This window comes from Rhodnius prolixus, unplaced genomic scaffold (assembly GCF_049639745.1).
Source record: "Rhodnius prolixus isolate KJV_2025 unplaced genomic scaffold, Rpr scaffold_5, whole genome shotgun sequence".
Classification (NCBI taxonomy): domain Eukaryota; kingdom Metazoa; phylum Arthropoda; class Insecta; order Hemiptera; family Reduviidae; genus Rhodnius; species Rhodnius prolixus.
The window spans coordinates 32,539,756-32,557,033 of NW_027411624.1; the positions used below are offsets into that span (position 1 = coordinate 32,539,756).

Sequence of the window (17,278 nt, forward strand, 5' to 3'; positions counted from 1 at the left end):
TGAAAATTTAAAAAAAAACAAAACAAAACTAAGCATTACCCAAAACTAAAAACAAAACATTTAAAAGTCGAAAAACCAAAATATTGTTATTCTCTGAATAGCCACTTTTTCCGGGAACTTGTGATTGAACAGTTAAAATTCCAGGCTAACAATTCAAGACGTTGGCGCCTCAATCAATCCCACTCAGTATACACAAAAAGCCTTTCTAGAAATAATAAGCTGATGTGAGCAAGTATTTGAAATAAGTAAATTTACAGGAAATTTTTAGTAATTTAAAATACACAGACTTTGTACTGTACAGACACATGCAACGACACAAATACAATCAAATTGCACGCTTAAGGAGGCCACAATAGATCTTTTACAATCTTCACAATGGATTTTTTTTTACTAATAGGCTTTTCTTTTACAATCTATTTTGCCCAAATCGAGAAAGAGAAATTCCAATCTATAGTGATTCAATCACGTTAATTACCCTGCAATCTTAATTTCGTTTGCTTACCACATCAAGCAGACGACATCTACTCTAAAATTGGGCTGTTCACTGCACAACTCGATTACCACCAAAAACTAGAATATAATGGAGAAATGCGATGAAATAATGTACATTGTTTTTTAAAATTACTGTTTATAATATAAATTCAAATAAATTGACCGTTATCATTCAGCGCCTGCTACAGAATTTGAACTGAATTATTACAACGATTTAAATTAGAGTACGGAGTTAATCAATATGGCTTCTGAAAAAAAATTATTTATTATTTAATGTGTTATTCTTTATTATTTTGGGAAATTTATTATAAATATAAAAACTATGACTGAAACAAGTGCTTTGATATTTAAATTTAAGATATTTCAAAAAGTGCAGTTAATCGATTTGTGCAGTGAACGGCTCAATTAACCTACAATTAATTCAATTGAAACATCCATTTTACACTCGGTAGTAGTTCGATTATTATCCCTTTTTGCTTTCTACAATTAAAATAATTAATTATTCTTATAAAGCAAGATGAATTAAGTAATTACTGCTGACGAGGATGCTGCATTTGATCAGATTGTGCCTGTTTATATAGAGCTTATCGTGATCTGTTTCAGAAACTATAAGAAATAAAGTAATCGCTATTTTTTTAAGGCTTACTTTTATGACCCAATTACCAAATTAGGGGCGTCATAAAACGAAGGCAACTAGAGAAAATGAAATAAAATCCAAGTGAGCTAGACCAGGAATCGAACCCTGGTATAGCACAATAACTCTCTAAGTTTTATAGGTCGCGCTTCTAACCGTTCGGCTATCATGGCAAAAGTGATAATTAAAAGTAGTAAAATGACCACAAAAAATTAAACTAAATTTAAAAACTACTTTTTTTCCATTTTTTTTTTGTGGAATACCTTTTCTTTATGAATGAAAGTTGCCGAACAATTGCCCTACATAGGTGCGTGCACGTAACATACGAACAAAGACAAAACATTTAAAACTAGAGTGGTAGACACAGAGGAAAGGAATGCTACAAGGAAATAGTGAATAACGAACAGACAAACTATCCAGCTTTAGTTTACAAAACAAAGAACGAGGGAACTGAATAACAATTACCAAGTAAAAAACAAAAATAAACCATTCTAGGGATATTTAGGAGGATTTACCTGTAAAAGTCTTTTTGAATTTATTTACTTTCCCTTAGCGCATGCGTGAGGAAATGTAATCTCGTCTAACGTTTTTTAATGCATGCTTTTAGGGAATAATGTGTACGTAAGTTAAGGCACCTGACTATGTTAGCGAAATATAATGCTGAAGTAGGAGTGCTTTTTTTTTATTATTACTATTAAATCAAAATAATTTATTAAGTCAGCAGTGGACACAGAATCAATCTATTATTCCCCTTCATTGTTTACGTATGATGGCCCGATCTTTTGAGAGATCTAAACCACTCTTTTCTTGAAACAAAAAAATCTGCTTGATATTTTGGACAACATCTTCAACTGTCGAGGATACTGCACAGCTTGGGAAAGAATCGCCCATTATACAACATAAATGGGTAATCAATGATGTTTTGTACAACTAGGTAGCTGGATAATCCCATTTTGTCGATTAGGGAGAGGCATTTCTATAGAATTGGCCCTTTATTCACAGCTTAAGTTGTTCATAAAACAATGTAGCGTTATTGTAGATTAACACCTCTGCATAACCATTTTTAGATCTTTTTTTAGATTTTGAAAAAGCGGGACAAGACCCATGCCCCACGGCACCGCATCCAAAAGAGGTTTATTGTGCCTTCCCTTTTTGAGTCTATTAGATGAAACCTCCCTTTCTGAAAAGGTTGAGGACTTTCCCTGCCAGTTCCTTCTGCGCTACCATCTCCTTTGGTCTCAAGGTACCAAAGATTTCGTAGCGCAGTCTCTCGATTGCAACGCAGACGAAGAACAATTAAGAGGCCATTTCTTCCTCTTCCTGGCCCAATCTGCACAACGGTTCCGAGCTAATAAGCCTCCTCCTTGTACAGGTGCTTCCTGAACCTACTATGCCCAGTGAATAGGCCTGTAATCAGAGTGATCTGATTTCTACCCAAGCCCAGAGTCTCTTTGGTTTTTTGTTAGCACATCAAGGGCATAACACTCTTGCCGTGTTTTACCCCCAGGAAGCATCACCCAGTTCTTTTCATCATCTCCCCAGATCCAATCTCTGAGAGCCTCACGAGTCTGCATAAACCATAATACTGAAATGATTACCACTAGCTGGGCCACTTACATAGAGTAGAACAAAGCAAAGGTGTCCGAGATATAAGCAGAGCTGTGAGAAGGACCCAGATTGTGGTGTTACAGGATCTAGAAAATGATTTACAACATATTGGAATTAGATAGCCGATATAAGATAGCAAAAATGCCACGCAGAAAAAGGACCTACGTTACTTTTCAGATGATACTCTCCAAAATAAAGCGACTGTCTAGAAATTACGCCGCCAAAAAAGGAAACAATTACCTAACTTGTTAGCGTACAAGATTTCCAAACAGAGATCCTCCAGCTTCAAATCCAGTTGCTAGTCTTTAGATTTTCTCTTTCTAGTAGCTTTTTACAGCTCACTATCCTCTGTTACACGAAAGAACACCGTATCCGGTGGTCGACTGTGCAGTGTGTCCGGGGACGCCCAAGGGTTAAAAAAAAAATAGGAGCCTTTAATTGAAAAAGATGTTCTAGGCTACTAGACCTTGAAATTTATAACAATCTTTGACATGATTCGTTTTGACGAAAAAAGAATCGAATATATGGACGATTATGGGGATACAGTTTTATGTGAACGGAAAACCAGACCATTTTTTTGAAGGATTTAAATGAAAAACAAAAAAATTATTAATAATTTGTATTTTATAAACATAGCTTTGCTTTTAAATATACAAAGAAGCTAATATGTTCAGCTGTACCATAAATGGATGACGGAATAAAATAAAAAATTTCTAACTTATGACGTAATATATATTATTAATGTAAAGTTATTGAATATTAATATATTTAATATAATAATTTATATTTCTTGCACGATATAAATACGATGATAATGTAGTCTGGCCATGTACCAAGTGTGGAATATGTTTATGACCTTGCGCAGATAGTGTGCCGTTTGGTATGACAATACTTAGCAACCACTCTTGGAAGAAGGATAAAGATTTAGCGCGATGTTTTTTTAAATTTATTTATTAACAATTAATATTCTGAAGGAGGTTTTGGAATATGTGCCATTGGCGGCATAAGCAGCGGACAAATATCTGAATGATATTTTGAAATATAATGCTTACAAGGGAGAACATTGCGTGTTGGTTTGGGGTCTCTGATTTCGTCCAAATGTTTTATTGTAAATTGAAAAAATGTATTTGTACAATGAGCTGTTAGTTCTAATCAGGTCTTTCCACCATAATCAAATGAAAAATACTTGTATCTAACGCAAGAATGGGTTTCTCCAAATCTCTGTTACAGCGCGTTCGACGTTATACTCGTTGTGAAAAACATAAAATTGCCATTAACTATAAAAACTCGAAATTTTAATAAAAATACAATATTATTTAATAAAATAATATTGCAGAGAAAGTGCTTGCAGTGACTATTATGACGTTATAAACTTTTGGTTGTTTTGCCCTGTGTTCGACGTGTATACACGCGTCATTGTCTGATTTTGAATTCCGCACACTGTGGGGGGGTTTATAAAGTTAAATTTCTACGCTTAACTGGTTAAAACGTACTATGTTTAATCAGAGACTTTTTATTTTGTAAAAAGAATGGACATTATTATCAATAAAATTAAATAATATTTATAGTATTAAATAATATTAAATAATATTAATATTGCTAAGACAATAATTTTTTAGGGAACACGGTAAATAATGGTTAATAATCAGATTTTAGGTAAAAGAAGCTGCGGCAAGGTTAAGCAACCAGTAAATAAATAACAAACGAAGGGAAAAAAAGGAAGTGTTAAAGATCTAAAAATGTTTAGCAACAATATTTAGCACGTTGTTTATAATAAGACACAAAGTAGAAAAATAAACAAAAAACAAAAATGACGTAGAAATATTTTCTCCTAAAGAGGCTTGGCTTTTAAAACTATGCGAACGTCGAGCTGCCATCTTAATTGAAAGATGTAGTAACCACTTTAAAGGACGTACTTGGCCAGGATTGAAAAAAAATACAACTTTGTGTTTTTTTAATCGATCGAATTCAGAGAATTTTTTATTGTAATTAAGGAAATAGATGGCTAGATGAATAGACAAGTAATAAAGGATAGACAACTTGTGGCATGTTTCATAATAATAGAAAGAATAAAAAGACGCAATATTGTGAATCATTTAACATTATATTCAAGTCCTGCATACATTGTCACTCTCTGCGTCATTCGGTGTGCACAATAAATGTGTGCATTTAATTATTAAATAGTTCTTGACGTGTATTAAAAGATTTTTGTATTTTTTTTCTAATATCTCTCCCTCACTGTACGAGAAAGCGTTGCAATTAGGCCTTACAATACCAGGATCTCGGGATCCCGAATACCGGAATCCCGGACGATTTTTGTCCGCAATTAAAAACCGGTATTTATGTAAAAATACCGGTATTTTTGTATTACATTGGTTGATAAAAATTGAATTTATACACAATTTATCATTTTTCAGATAAAGAATTTAATTTATTATCTTCAATTATTGCTGCTCCTTACTCCTGTAAAATTAACAGTAGATGCATTATGCCGAAAAGATGCAAATCTTTTGACGGCTGACGCTTCTTTGACATTTATGTTAAATACTCTTTCCCAGCAAAAATCTCCAATTGCATTAGAATTATTGGAAGCATTAAAATCTCGAATTTTACTGCGACGAACTGAATTATCACAAATACTTCAGTATCAGCAAAAAGGCTCACAAGATGTTGTAGAAGTATTTAAACGCATATCCAAATTTACAATCATTAAAAAAAATTGTAAGCTTAACAAAACGGCTCACACATGAAAATCTAGAAGATACAGAAGATATGGAAGTTGTGCAAGAAACATCCCTTCCAATATCTTATCAAATTAGTAACGAAACAATATTAGAATCTGACAAGGTAAACGTAAACGCATTAAAGAGAAAACTACAGGCAGCAATAGACGAAACACTAAATACTTCACCCGTGCCTGCGTTTAAAAAAATTCCAAGTCTGGAACAAAAAATAAAAGATGAAATTACTTTTTTTGAAAAAACAGGAACCAAAGGAACGTATTTACAAAATGTGAATGATTTCTTAATGACAATAGTGCCGACAAGTGTAGAATCAGAAAGAGCTTTTTCAGCGGCTGGTTATATTTGTACGAAAATTCGGTCCTCGCTTGATGATGAAACGATTGATTGTTTATGTCTTTTAAGAGCATACTTTAATAAACAAAACGCAAGTTATTAATATTGTTTCATAAATACTTTCAATTAATTATATTTTTCGCTTCTTTAATTACATAATGCCATGCGAGCCTATTATATGTAAAATATAACATAAAATTTAATATGTACTTTTTTTATTTGCACGATTTTTTTATCTATTCCTACTCTCTATGTAATAAAATTAATAATATCTACTCATTTCAGAACAATATTTATTAGATTTCAGCAATTATTTGTTAACAAGTCAATATAATATCTGATGTAAGTAAAAATATAACTAGTAAATTTTTTATTAATAATACCGGTTTTAATACCGGTATCCCGATATTTCAAATTTCAAATATCAAATACCGGCATTCAGATTTTACTTCGGTATTGTAAGCCCTAGTTGCAATGGAGCAGATTTTGTTTAAATTTTGAGATTCTACGAGAAATGCACGTTTTGAAATCCTTTTATCACTTTTTCTATTTTTGTCTTTATAGAAATAAAGTGCTGAAAATTAACGCATCATTCGACGAAACGTTGAAATGAAAGTATGAAAATACACGTAGATATGTATAAAAAAAATGTCTAAGCATGTTTTAGGTCTCTATATTCGCACTTTGTAGAAGAATGTCCTAGTGAATCCTGGTGAAGAATGTCCCGAGAGATGTGGGAGATAGTGGAGACCTGGTTATTGGGAATGAATCTACAAGTGGTTACTCTCTGAACGTACGAGGGTCGTTTGAAAAGTCCGTGCAAAGTCAGAGAGATAGCACCACTGGAGCGTATCGAGGTTATGTTTAGTTAGTAGCATCTCTTGGAAGAACACACACCAAGTTTCAGCCAGATCGGTCTATTTCTTTGTGTTTGGCATTCGTTTGAATCGAGGAAGTCGAGTGATTTTCAAAAAATGGACGAAAAAGAATTTCGTGTGTTGATTAAACACTAATTTATGAAAGGCAAAACGCCTCAGGAGACTAAAGAGAAGCTTGATAAACATTATGGTGACTCTGCACCTTCGATTAGAACAGTTTATAAGTGGTTTGAAAATTTTCGGAGTGGCCATATGGGCACAAGTGACGCTGAACGTTCTGGACGCCCTGTTGAGGTTACTACTCCAGAAATCATTGATAAAATCCATGATATGGTGATGGATGACAGAAGAGTGAAGGTGCGTGAGATTGCTAGTGCTGTGGGCATCTCGAATGAACGGGTACATAATATTTTGCATCAACATTTGGACATGACAAAGCTATCCGCAAGATGGGTGCCGCGATTGCTCACGCTTGACCAAAAATGAAATCGTGTGAAGTGTTGCAAGGACGGTTTGCAGCTGTTCCAGAAGAATCCGCAGGACTTTAAGCGTCGTTTCGTCACTGTGGATGAAACATGGATACATCACTACACTCCTGAGACCAAAGAACAATCTAAACAATGGGTTACCAAGGGGGAATCTGCGCCAAAAAAGGCGAAGACCGTTCCTTCGGCCGGAAAGTTTATGGCGACTGTCTTTTGGGATTCGCAAGGAATAATCCTCATCGACTATCTGGAAAAGGGTAAAACTACTGCAGGTGCATATTATTTATCGTTATTGGACCGTTTGAAAACCGAGCTGCAAGAAAAACGCCCACGATTGGCCCACAAAAAAGTTCTTTTCCATCACGACAACGCACCAGCTCACACCTCAGCAGTTGTGGTCGCAAAATTAATGGAAATAGGGTTCCAACTCGTTTCACATCCCCTCTATTCTCCAGACTTGGCTCCCTCGGACTATATTTGTTCCCCAATATGAAGAAATGGCTGGCGGGAAAAAGATTTTATTCAAACGAGGAGGTGATTGCAGAAACGAATGGCTATTTTTCAGACTTGGACAAATCCTATTATTCGGAAGGGATCAACAAACTAGAGCAGCGTTGGACGAAGTGTATAAGCCTAAAAGAAGACTATGTTGAAAAATAAAAAAGGTTTACCCCAAAAAATTAAGTAGTTTTTATTTTTGCACGGACTTTTCAAACGACCCTCGTACTCTTACTGTACAGCTTGCCTTGGTTAGTTTCAAATTTCAACTATTAGAGCCAATGATCTCACAAACCTATTCTCGGGCGCCACAGTATCCGAGCGGATAAAGGCGAAAAGCCCGTAAAGCTATGAAGTATAGCGATACTGGTTTCGATTCTCGGTCATAGGCCTTGGATTTTATTTAATGGTTAATAAAAGAAATTTACTGTAAAGTATGTTTGCAAGTCGCCTCCGTCCACGACACCTATAAAAATAGGCACTACTTTACTTTACCTATTCTCTAAACTCTAAACAGAAATTTTTGTCAAAAAGAAATGATGATATAAAAGTGAAGCCGTGGAAGAAGATCAGTGTCAAAGTAGGTAAATTTGGGTAATAACACAGGCGTTTTAGGAATGTACCTAACCTGTACAGTTAGTAACTTAAAGTTAGTGTTAATAATGGTGATATGAAAGCTACAATCTGCTAAGGATTGTATAAAAATTGCATCTTCCTTATGTAGGCTTACCATACGTCCCGGTTTGACCAGGATGGTCCCGGTTTGAGATCCCTGTCCCGGCGCTCATTTATTAATATGTTTCTTAATAATTTTGATTGCATTTCAAATATGAAAAACACAAATTAGGCGAAAAGCAAAACGAAAATGAGCCTCTTCCTCCTCTGCGTCCCGGTTTGGCTCTTCGTAATTATGGTAAGCCTATCCTTAAGTAACTTAGCTCTGAAAATGGACAAAAAGAAAAAGCTCTTCATCGTTCCGTCAATAACATCAATCAATAGTAATTAGATTTTCTCTTCCTAGGAGCTTCTTACAGCTCACTGTCCGGTGATGGACAGTGTTGTCTGTAACGAGAGAACACTGTCCGGAGGCCGGTAGTGCACTGGAAAAAGCTCCGGGCGCTAATGACCTCAGCTGTTGATGCGCAAAAAAAAAAAAAAAAAAAAAAAAAATAGTAATTGAAGGCGCTAAGATAGGCGAAGCCCGCAATGATAAGATGTATTACTGGTTAGAGGGTTCGATTCCCCTGTCTAGTACTAGTAATTGGATTTTATTTAATGAAAGTTTTTGGTTTTCCATCTTTGTTAATTGATGATTTTTGGGGAATATTGAGGTGCGATCAATAAATTCACCAACAGTTTCTTCATACCAACGTTTCAGTAAAATATATTACCTTCTTCAGGGTCTGTACAAAAATAATATAGATACAAACTAAATTTTTTGAAACTGTATAGAAGAAAAATATTTGAAATGACTCCACAAAATTTTATAGATAAATAAATATTTATAGTAAAGTATGTTTTAGGCGCTTAGACGCTAAGCCCGCAATGCTATCATGTATAAGTTGGTTAGTGGGTTCGATTTCCGGTCTATACCTAGGATTTTATGGTTTAATACGAGAACTTTGCAGTAAAGAATGTTTTTTTTAGTCGCTTCCGTCCACCACACCTAATTAGGTAGTTGAAGTCTGCCTAATAAAATTGGCATTACTTTACTTTTTAATAATTCTAAATACAGTCGACTCTCGATAAATCGAAATCCAAGGGACTGCAAGAAAAATTCGAATTATCGAGACTTCGAATTATCAAGGGGGGGAAAAAATTCGAATTATTAAGAGTTTTTATTATGAATATATGTATGGACATACGTATATTGAAAATACGTATGAGCTTACCTAAGTTTTAGACATATATAGCCTCAAGTAAAAAAGTAAAAATGAAAACGACAAAAAAGAACAAAATAATTACATATGTATTAACATTTCAATAAATAATAATATACATATGTACCTAATTAAAAAAATGAAGAACAGTTTTTTGTTACAATGTGGCTTGACTTAGTCAAGTGACTTAGAATTGTAGAAAGCGTTGATGGTGGAGTATTGAAAGTTTTGGCGATATCTTTTTTGTTTCGAACCACTTTTCACGGCCACGATAATTTTTTTTTTTTGTGGGACACAGTAAGGGAGAGGTACTTCCCATCGTGACAAACTAAGAAAGAGAATTGGGAAGTTAAACTGGGCTGAAAGGAGGGAAACATTACGCAGGAAATGGACAATAAGCGGAAAATGAGAAGTAAACATTACTAGGGATAATTCGAATTATAAAGAGGGGAAGCGGCCTCGTTCGAATTATAGAGCCTTCTCTCCCCCTGTTCTTAAGAAAAGGATTTCGAGTTATCGAGCGTATCTAAATACACTGAATTTTTTCGATTTACCGAAGTTAGCAGCTGTAGAGTTTGAATTATCGAAAAATTCGAATTATCGAGGTTCGAATTATCGAAAGTCGACTGTATGTATATTTATACATATACACTACGTTATCGATATATACTTAGCATTTAGACCGCGTCTTTCCTTAAAATTGAATTTTTTTTTTTTTTTTAAACATAAAATAATCTGTTTAAATGGGTATTAGTTTAATTCGTTTAGTTGACATTTTAATCACAGTGACATAGTTTTCATTGGGTTAAATTAGTAAAATGCATTACTGATTCACTGAGCGTAAAAGAGCAAAAAAAAGGTTACATTACAAAAGGTAATATGGCTTTCCGCACTGACTCGCTTACATAAAAGTTAAAAGAAATAAAACCAGATAAAAGACTACAACTCAGTTGAGTGAAAGAGTAGACATTTGACCCGCTTTGATTAAAAACGAGCCTAGGCTAATTTATTCGTTCGCTAAAGTGTTACGTTCAGTCAGTCAATGTTAGTAGTTTGTCCAATCCTGTAATGTTAAAAAAATAAATAATTGATTTGACCGAATAAATATAAATATAACCAATTAATAAATATGATAAATTATTTTATCAAAATAATTTTGTATACGGCAGTTAAGAATTTTAATGAGGAACGTTTAAGTTGATGGGAGATTCCATATTTATATTGAGATGTTAAATGTAAGATAATTCTTTGTTTCCTCCGGATTTATTAATTTTGTTTCTACTTAAGGCGCGTCAACATTTGAGGTTATTGGCGCCCGGAGCTTTTTTCAGTGCACTGCCGGTCCTTTAGACAGTACTCTCTTGTTCCATCACCGGGCAGTGAGCTGTAAAGAAGCACCTAGGAAGAGAAAAATCTAACGGCTAGAGCAGGATTCGAAACCGAGATCTCCGCGTTGATCCCTCCTCTCCACCGAATTCTTATTAATTACAAATCATTGATGAGTGTATTTTGTGGTTTCACTACCCTCTCCCAAAAATTAAGAGGAATTCAGAATCTCTTTTATGTATTTAAATCAAAACCTGCGTTATAACTAGTTTAAACTTGGAAGATTTGCAAATCCAGTTTCTTGCTGAGAGGAGAAGGTGGTAATATGGGACGAGGTCGGAATTTGGGACACCACTGTTTTTCATGAAACCAGTAGTGCTATCTGTTAGTTTTCGGTGCCTTACTACTCTTCTGGGGTAGGCTTTGTCTGCTGCAGAAGGCAGCGCCGTCAATCTAGTGGCAGCTTTGTCCAAGAGAGGACCGTGTTGATTTTGTCAATGCTAAAAAGTTTTCTTAAGGTTGATTTTCCTCTGCTTTTTGGTTATTACCGAGAAAAGTTAGAATAATTTCCCTTAGACATTAAAAATGTAAAAATTAGAGTTTTAATTGCCAGTATTATGGATTTCAAATTTCAAATATATGAATGTATATTGGAAAAAAAATGATGTTATGATGGTCCCATATAACAACCTCGTTAATCGTATGCCGAACAAGTGTGAAAAGTGGCTCTTAGGACGAAACTAGTATCTTATAAATTTATTTTTTCTACAGAGTACTATAAAGGGCCTAAAAAGATCATTTCAAATATTTCCAGACATTTCTCTAAGAAAACTGATTAGATACACCCTAATTTTTGTCCTTAATGTACGATAATTGTGTAAAATATAGTTTTGTGGCACATTTAAGGCTTATTTTTACAATTCATGGAGAAACTAGAACATTAACAATAATTATTATGTGCTTACCACATACCACCACACTTTCTGAAAACCCAATATGGCACCACCACAGACATTTTTCAGTATAACTCCAGACTCCTTGCTGTAATCCACTCAGAATTCCAAATTTACAAAGACAAATAATGTATGTCTATGATTTTACTTCAGAGTAGATTTTAAATTCTGTAGTGTTTAAAGTACGAGGGTCGTTTGAAAAGTCGTGCAAAAATAAAAACTACTTAATTTTTTGGGGTAAACCTTTTTTATTTTTCAACATAGTCTCCTTTTAGGCTTATACACTTCGTCCAACGCTGCTCTAGTTTGTTGATCCCATCCGAATAATAGGATTTGTCCAAGTCTGAAAAATAGCCATTCGTTTCTGCAATCACCTCCTCGTTTGAATAAAATCTTTTTCCCGCCAGCCATTTCTTCATATTTGGGAACAAATAGTAGTCCGAGGGAGCCAAGTCTGGAGAATAGGGGGGATGTGAAACGAGTTGGAACCCTATTTCCATTAATTTTGCGACCACAACTGCTGAGGTGTGAGCTGGTGCGTTGTCGTGATGGAAAAGGACTTTTTTGTGGGCCAATCGTGGGCGTTTTTCTTGCAGCTCGGTTTTCAAACGGTCCAATAACGATGAATAATATGCACCTGTAATAGTTTTACCCTTTTCCAGATAGTCGATGAGGATTATTCCTTGCGAATCCCAAAAGACAGTCGCCATAATCTTTCCGGCCGAAGGAACGGTCTTCGCCTTTTTTGGCGAAGATTCCCCCTTGGTAACCCATTGTTTAGATTGTTCTTTGGTCTCAGGAGTGTAGTGATGTATCCATGTTTCATCCACAGTGACGAAACGACGCTTAAAGTCCTGCGGAATCTTCTGGAACAGCTGCAAACCGTCCTTGCAACACTTCACACGATTTCGTTTTTGGTCAAGCGCGAGCAATCGCGGCACCTATCTTGCGGATAGCTTTGTCATGTCCAAATGTTGATGCAAAATATTATGTACCCGTTCATTCGAGATGCCCATAGCACTAGCAATCTCACGCACCTTCACTCTTCTGTCATCCATCACCATATCATGGATTTTATCAATGATTTCTGGAGTAGTAACCTCAACAGGGCGTCCAGAACGTTCAGCGTCACTTGTGCCCATATGGCCACTCCGAAAATTTTCAAACCACTTATAAACTGTTCTAATCGAAGGTGCAGAGTCACCATAATGTTTATCAAGCTTCTCTTTAGTCTCCTGAGGCGTTTTGCCTTTCATAAAGTAGTTTCATAAATTCTTTTTCGTCCATTTTTTGAAAATCACTCGACTTCCTCGATTCAAACGAATGCCAAACACAAAGAAATAGACCGATCTGGCTGAAACTTCTTCTAAGAGATGCTACTAACTAAACATAACCTCGATACGACCCTCGTATGCAAGCTAAAAAAAAAAAGATTGTCCCATATTACCACCTTCTCATCTATATTGCGAGGTAAGAAATTTACTAAGAGTAGTGCTTGGCCTTCATCTGCTAACTGAGATAGTAGACCATACGCAGAAGAAAACAAAATCAAGCAAGATCGAAATTTCTTGTAATAGCAGATACAATTGGTATTCAGATCAAACCACGTTTTGTATCAATGCTAATTTCGCCTAAAATAAAATTATAGTATTATCTAGGTGTTTGCGGTCAACTAAATAGTTAAAATAAACCTTGACTATAATTAAGTATAACAGCGTGTGAACTCGATAATTATTAGAAGCCGGAAAAAAAATTATCTTCTGTTTACATTGCTTCGTTAAATTGTAACAAAAATTGGTCGAAGTATGGAAATCACCTTTGATTAAGATTCTGAATAAAATGTTTCCTACCCTAAATCAATCTCACAATAATTCTATACCACCAGGTGTCACCGGGAGTGAGTTATTTTCATCAATACTAGTGAAGTTGCGGGCATATCATGAATGTTTTGTAAAAATCGCTATTTGACAAAAATAATTCGGCATCCTAAATAACATTACGATTAATATTTTACAAGGAATGTTCGCAGTTCCTGAACTGATTCTGAAACAAAGGCAGGTTAAGTTTAATCTAAACAATGGAGGTGCAAATGACGACTCTTATAGGAAGGGAAATGACTCAATATTAAATTGGAATACAATTGAATTTTTTTTTATTTTTAAATATTAATGTACAAAGCATAATAATGCTCAAGAATAAAAAGTTTTAAGACCCACACTAAATAACTTGCATAACCTAAGGCTCCGGTGCAAACGTCCGGTATTTGCACGGTGCAGCCGTCGTTGTTTGCATAGAACAGTTCAATGCACATATGTCCGGAGATATGCTGCAACTAGGCGCCAAAGATGGCGATCTATTTTTAGTTTAGGTAAGATTTGACTTCGATTAACTTCCAGAAAAGCAAAATTTAAACATTACTTTAATTTAAATATATAAATCTTGATTGTAATAAAGTGAAATAATTCTGCGTTTTTCAATTTTTAGAAATCAAACTATTTTTTTCGGACTCAGGGGGTCCACCTAAAAATTAGCAATAAAGGACGTTTTAATTGAACTATTTATTTAATTTGGTATTTGATTATTTTTCTACTATTTAATCCTAAAAATTATTAGATTCATTAATTCAATCAAATAAAAATGGTTAAAAAGCTGGTTTATCTATTATTTGGTCCCTAGCAACTCAACTTCTCAGTTGGGTGTCCCAGTTTAACAACATTTTTACCACCAATACTCTTTTAATGAGTGCAACTGCTTGTAGATGAGTGAACTTAAGCAAGTAAGTATAATTAATGGTTCATCAACCAAAAACGGGGAAAGATTTAGCTACTAAATCCATGGTAACCTAAATATTCTAAGGTATATGCTTAATTGTTAGAGCATTGAATGCAGAATTGCCAGTAAAATTAACAATGAACGTATTGATGAGATCAAGTTAGCCGTTGGACAAGCTAAAACCATGTAGATACATATATCAATATTCTATAAAGGGCTTTACATGATTTTGGGGGGAAATATATTTTGGTTGGATAATCGCAGGTGACGCCAAAGAAAAATTCAATCACTTTTTTGATAACAAAATCACTTAATAACCTAACCAAGTTACCTTGGAGGTAACCTTTTGAATTTTTATAACTTGAGTTCTGTACAAAGAGGAGAATTACAGGAGCATCAGAAAGTTAATTTGAGATTGCTTTAAATATGATTTCACAAAAAGAAGAATAAACAAATAATCGATGAAGAATAACTAAAATAATCAGAAATTTCAATAACTAACTGTTATTCATTTTATTTATGTAAATTAAGTTTCTATGCATGAATATTCTGGTTTAAAGTTTAACATTAGAAACTAGAGCTATAGAGGATAGTATAGGGCTAGCCTGGGATACAAATAGAAGCAACACACATATATATACATACACATAAACACATGTACAGTAAACAGACGAACACTATAGTAAAAAAATAAAGTAACTCATAATGTTCTCTACGGAAATAGTAAGGAATTCTTCCTGAGTTGTCACTTTAAAAAATAAATATTTAACGAGTTTTATTTCCTCGCAATTTTATAAGTATTTATAAAAGTCATTTATTTGAAATAAAACAGTCACTCTAAAAACTTCTGAGTATTTTCAATTATTTATATTAATTTCAATAATATCAAGTCCCTCTGCGTTATAAAAGTGAAAAACTTTACAAGAGTTTACTTACTTCAACGTTAAGTTATCTAATAAATCCATTGGCCGTTTTGAAATTGCAATATATACATATATATATTGGAGAAAATTGCTAATGATCAAAACAATGTGATTTAAAAAATGCAATTTATATTTAAACAAAAAAAATATTTATAGTAAAGCACCTTGAAAAGAATAAGTCCCTCTGGTAGAGAAGATCTGCACAAGACTAGAAGTATGTAAACACAATTGAAACATTACTTAACAGCTACACTATCAGACTGAAGTAACCCACCAAGTATTAGTGAAGTGCCATCTTTGGTGTAAACTACGAACTTCACTAGGGGATATTAGTGAAGGCCGATAGATTGCACCACACATTCAATTTACACATGGCAAGGTCAATTATTATTATTATTATTCTTTGTCTAACTTTTATCATATGTTTTATAATCTTGAAACAATCATTTATTTTTTGGGCGGTCATTTTTTAATCTATTGGTTGTTAATATAGCGGGTTTTGTTTTGTAAGGAACTAGTTTTGTGTATAGCTAATTTGTTTGCAACTGTTTCATTGTTTACTATATTTACCAAAAAAGTTATTCCGTACATGAAACTAGAGGAGTAGGTGGTAATATGAGACAGTCTTTTTTTACCTTGCATATTTTCAACACTACAGAATTTAAAATCTACTCTTGAAGTAAAATCATAAGACTTTCTTTGTAAATTTGGAGTCCTGAGTGGATCACAGCAAGGAGTCTGTAGAGTTACACTGAAAAAGTCTGTCGTCGTGCCAATATTGGGTTTTCAGAAAGTTTGGTCGTAATATGGGGACCTCGTAATATGGGGTCGTAATAATTATAGTTAATGTTCTCGTTTCTCCAGGATTTGTAAAAAAATAAGCCTTAAATATGCCACAAAATTATATTTTACACAATTATCGTACATTAAGGGTAAAATTTAGGGTGTACCTAATCAGTTTTCTTAGAGAAATGTCAAGAAATCTTTGGAAATGATCTTTTTAGGCCCTTTATAGTAGCCTGTAGGAAAAAAAAAATATTCATAAGACACTAGTTTCATCCTCAGAGCCACTTTTCACACTTGTTCGGCAGACGATTAACGAGGTTGTACTATGGGGCAACGCTGTCCCATAATACTGGGTTTGATTCCCGGTCTAGGCCTTGGATTTTATTTAATCTATATATATAAAAATGAATGTGTGTCTGTTTGTTTGTTTGTACTCGATAGATTCAAAAACCATACATCCAATCGCCGTGAAAATTTGGGAAATTATTAGGTATATCCCCGGGAAGGTTTTTGGATTTTTTTTTTTAAATCAGAGTTGGGGTTCTAGGTGCTCCTGAACAAATATCCCAAAAATATCAAAATAACATTTAATTAGTAATATTTGTTGAAAGTGTAACCATGGAAACCATGAAAAACAGTTTTTTGCAATTATTAATACGAGAATAAATTATACCGAAGATGGTGGAAAATCCATTAAACTAAAAGTACTCAACAATACTATTGACGTTGATAATCGTTGGGTAGTACCATATTCTCCATTGCTACTAAAAACGTATTACGCACACATAAATGTTGGGTACTGCAATTCAGTGAAAGCTAGAAAATATATTTGCAAATATGTGAACAAAGGAAGCGATATGGCAGTGTTTGGAGTGGAAAATACAACTGCATCTAACGATGAAGTCACCCAATATCAACTGGGACGCTACATAAGTAGCAATGAGGCCGTATGGCGTATTTTATCAT

At 34.2% G+C, this 17,278-nt stretch overlaps 1 protein-coding gene across 4 annotated transcripts in view; it reads right to left on the reverse strand.

The window, feature by feature from the left end:
- The window catches only part of conu (Rho GTPase-activating protein conundrum), a 169,196-nt gene that overhangs the window by 38,339 nt on the left and 113,579 nt on the right, over positions 1-17,278 (reverse strand). Inside the window, exon 1 of one of the 4 annotated variants that reach the window (XM_074136894.1) lies at positions 15,691-15,829. The exons of the other annotated variants lie outside the window; for them this stretch is intronic. Coding sequence (XP_073992995.1) covers positions 15,691-15,763 — 73 coding nt within the window. The 5' untranslated portion in view covers positions 15,764-15,829. Of the gene's footprint in view, positions 1-15,690; positions 15,830-17,278 lie in introns of those variants that run through there. 4 annotated transcript variants of the gene reach the window in all.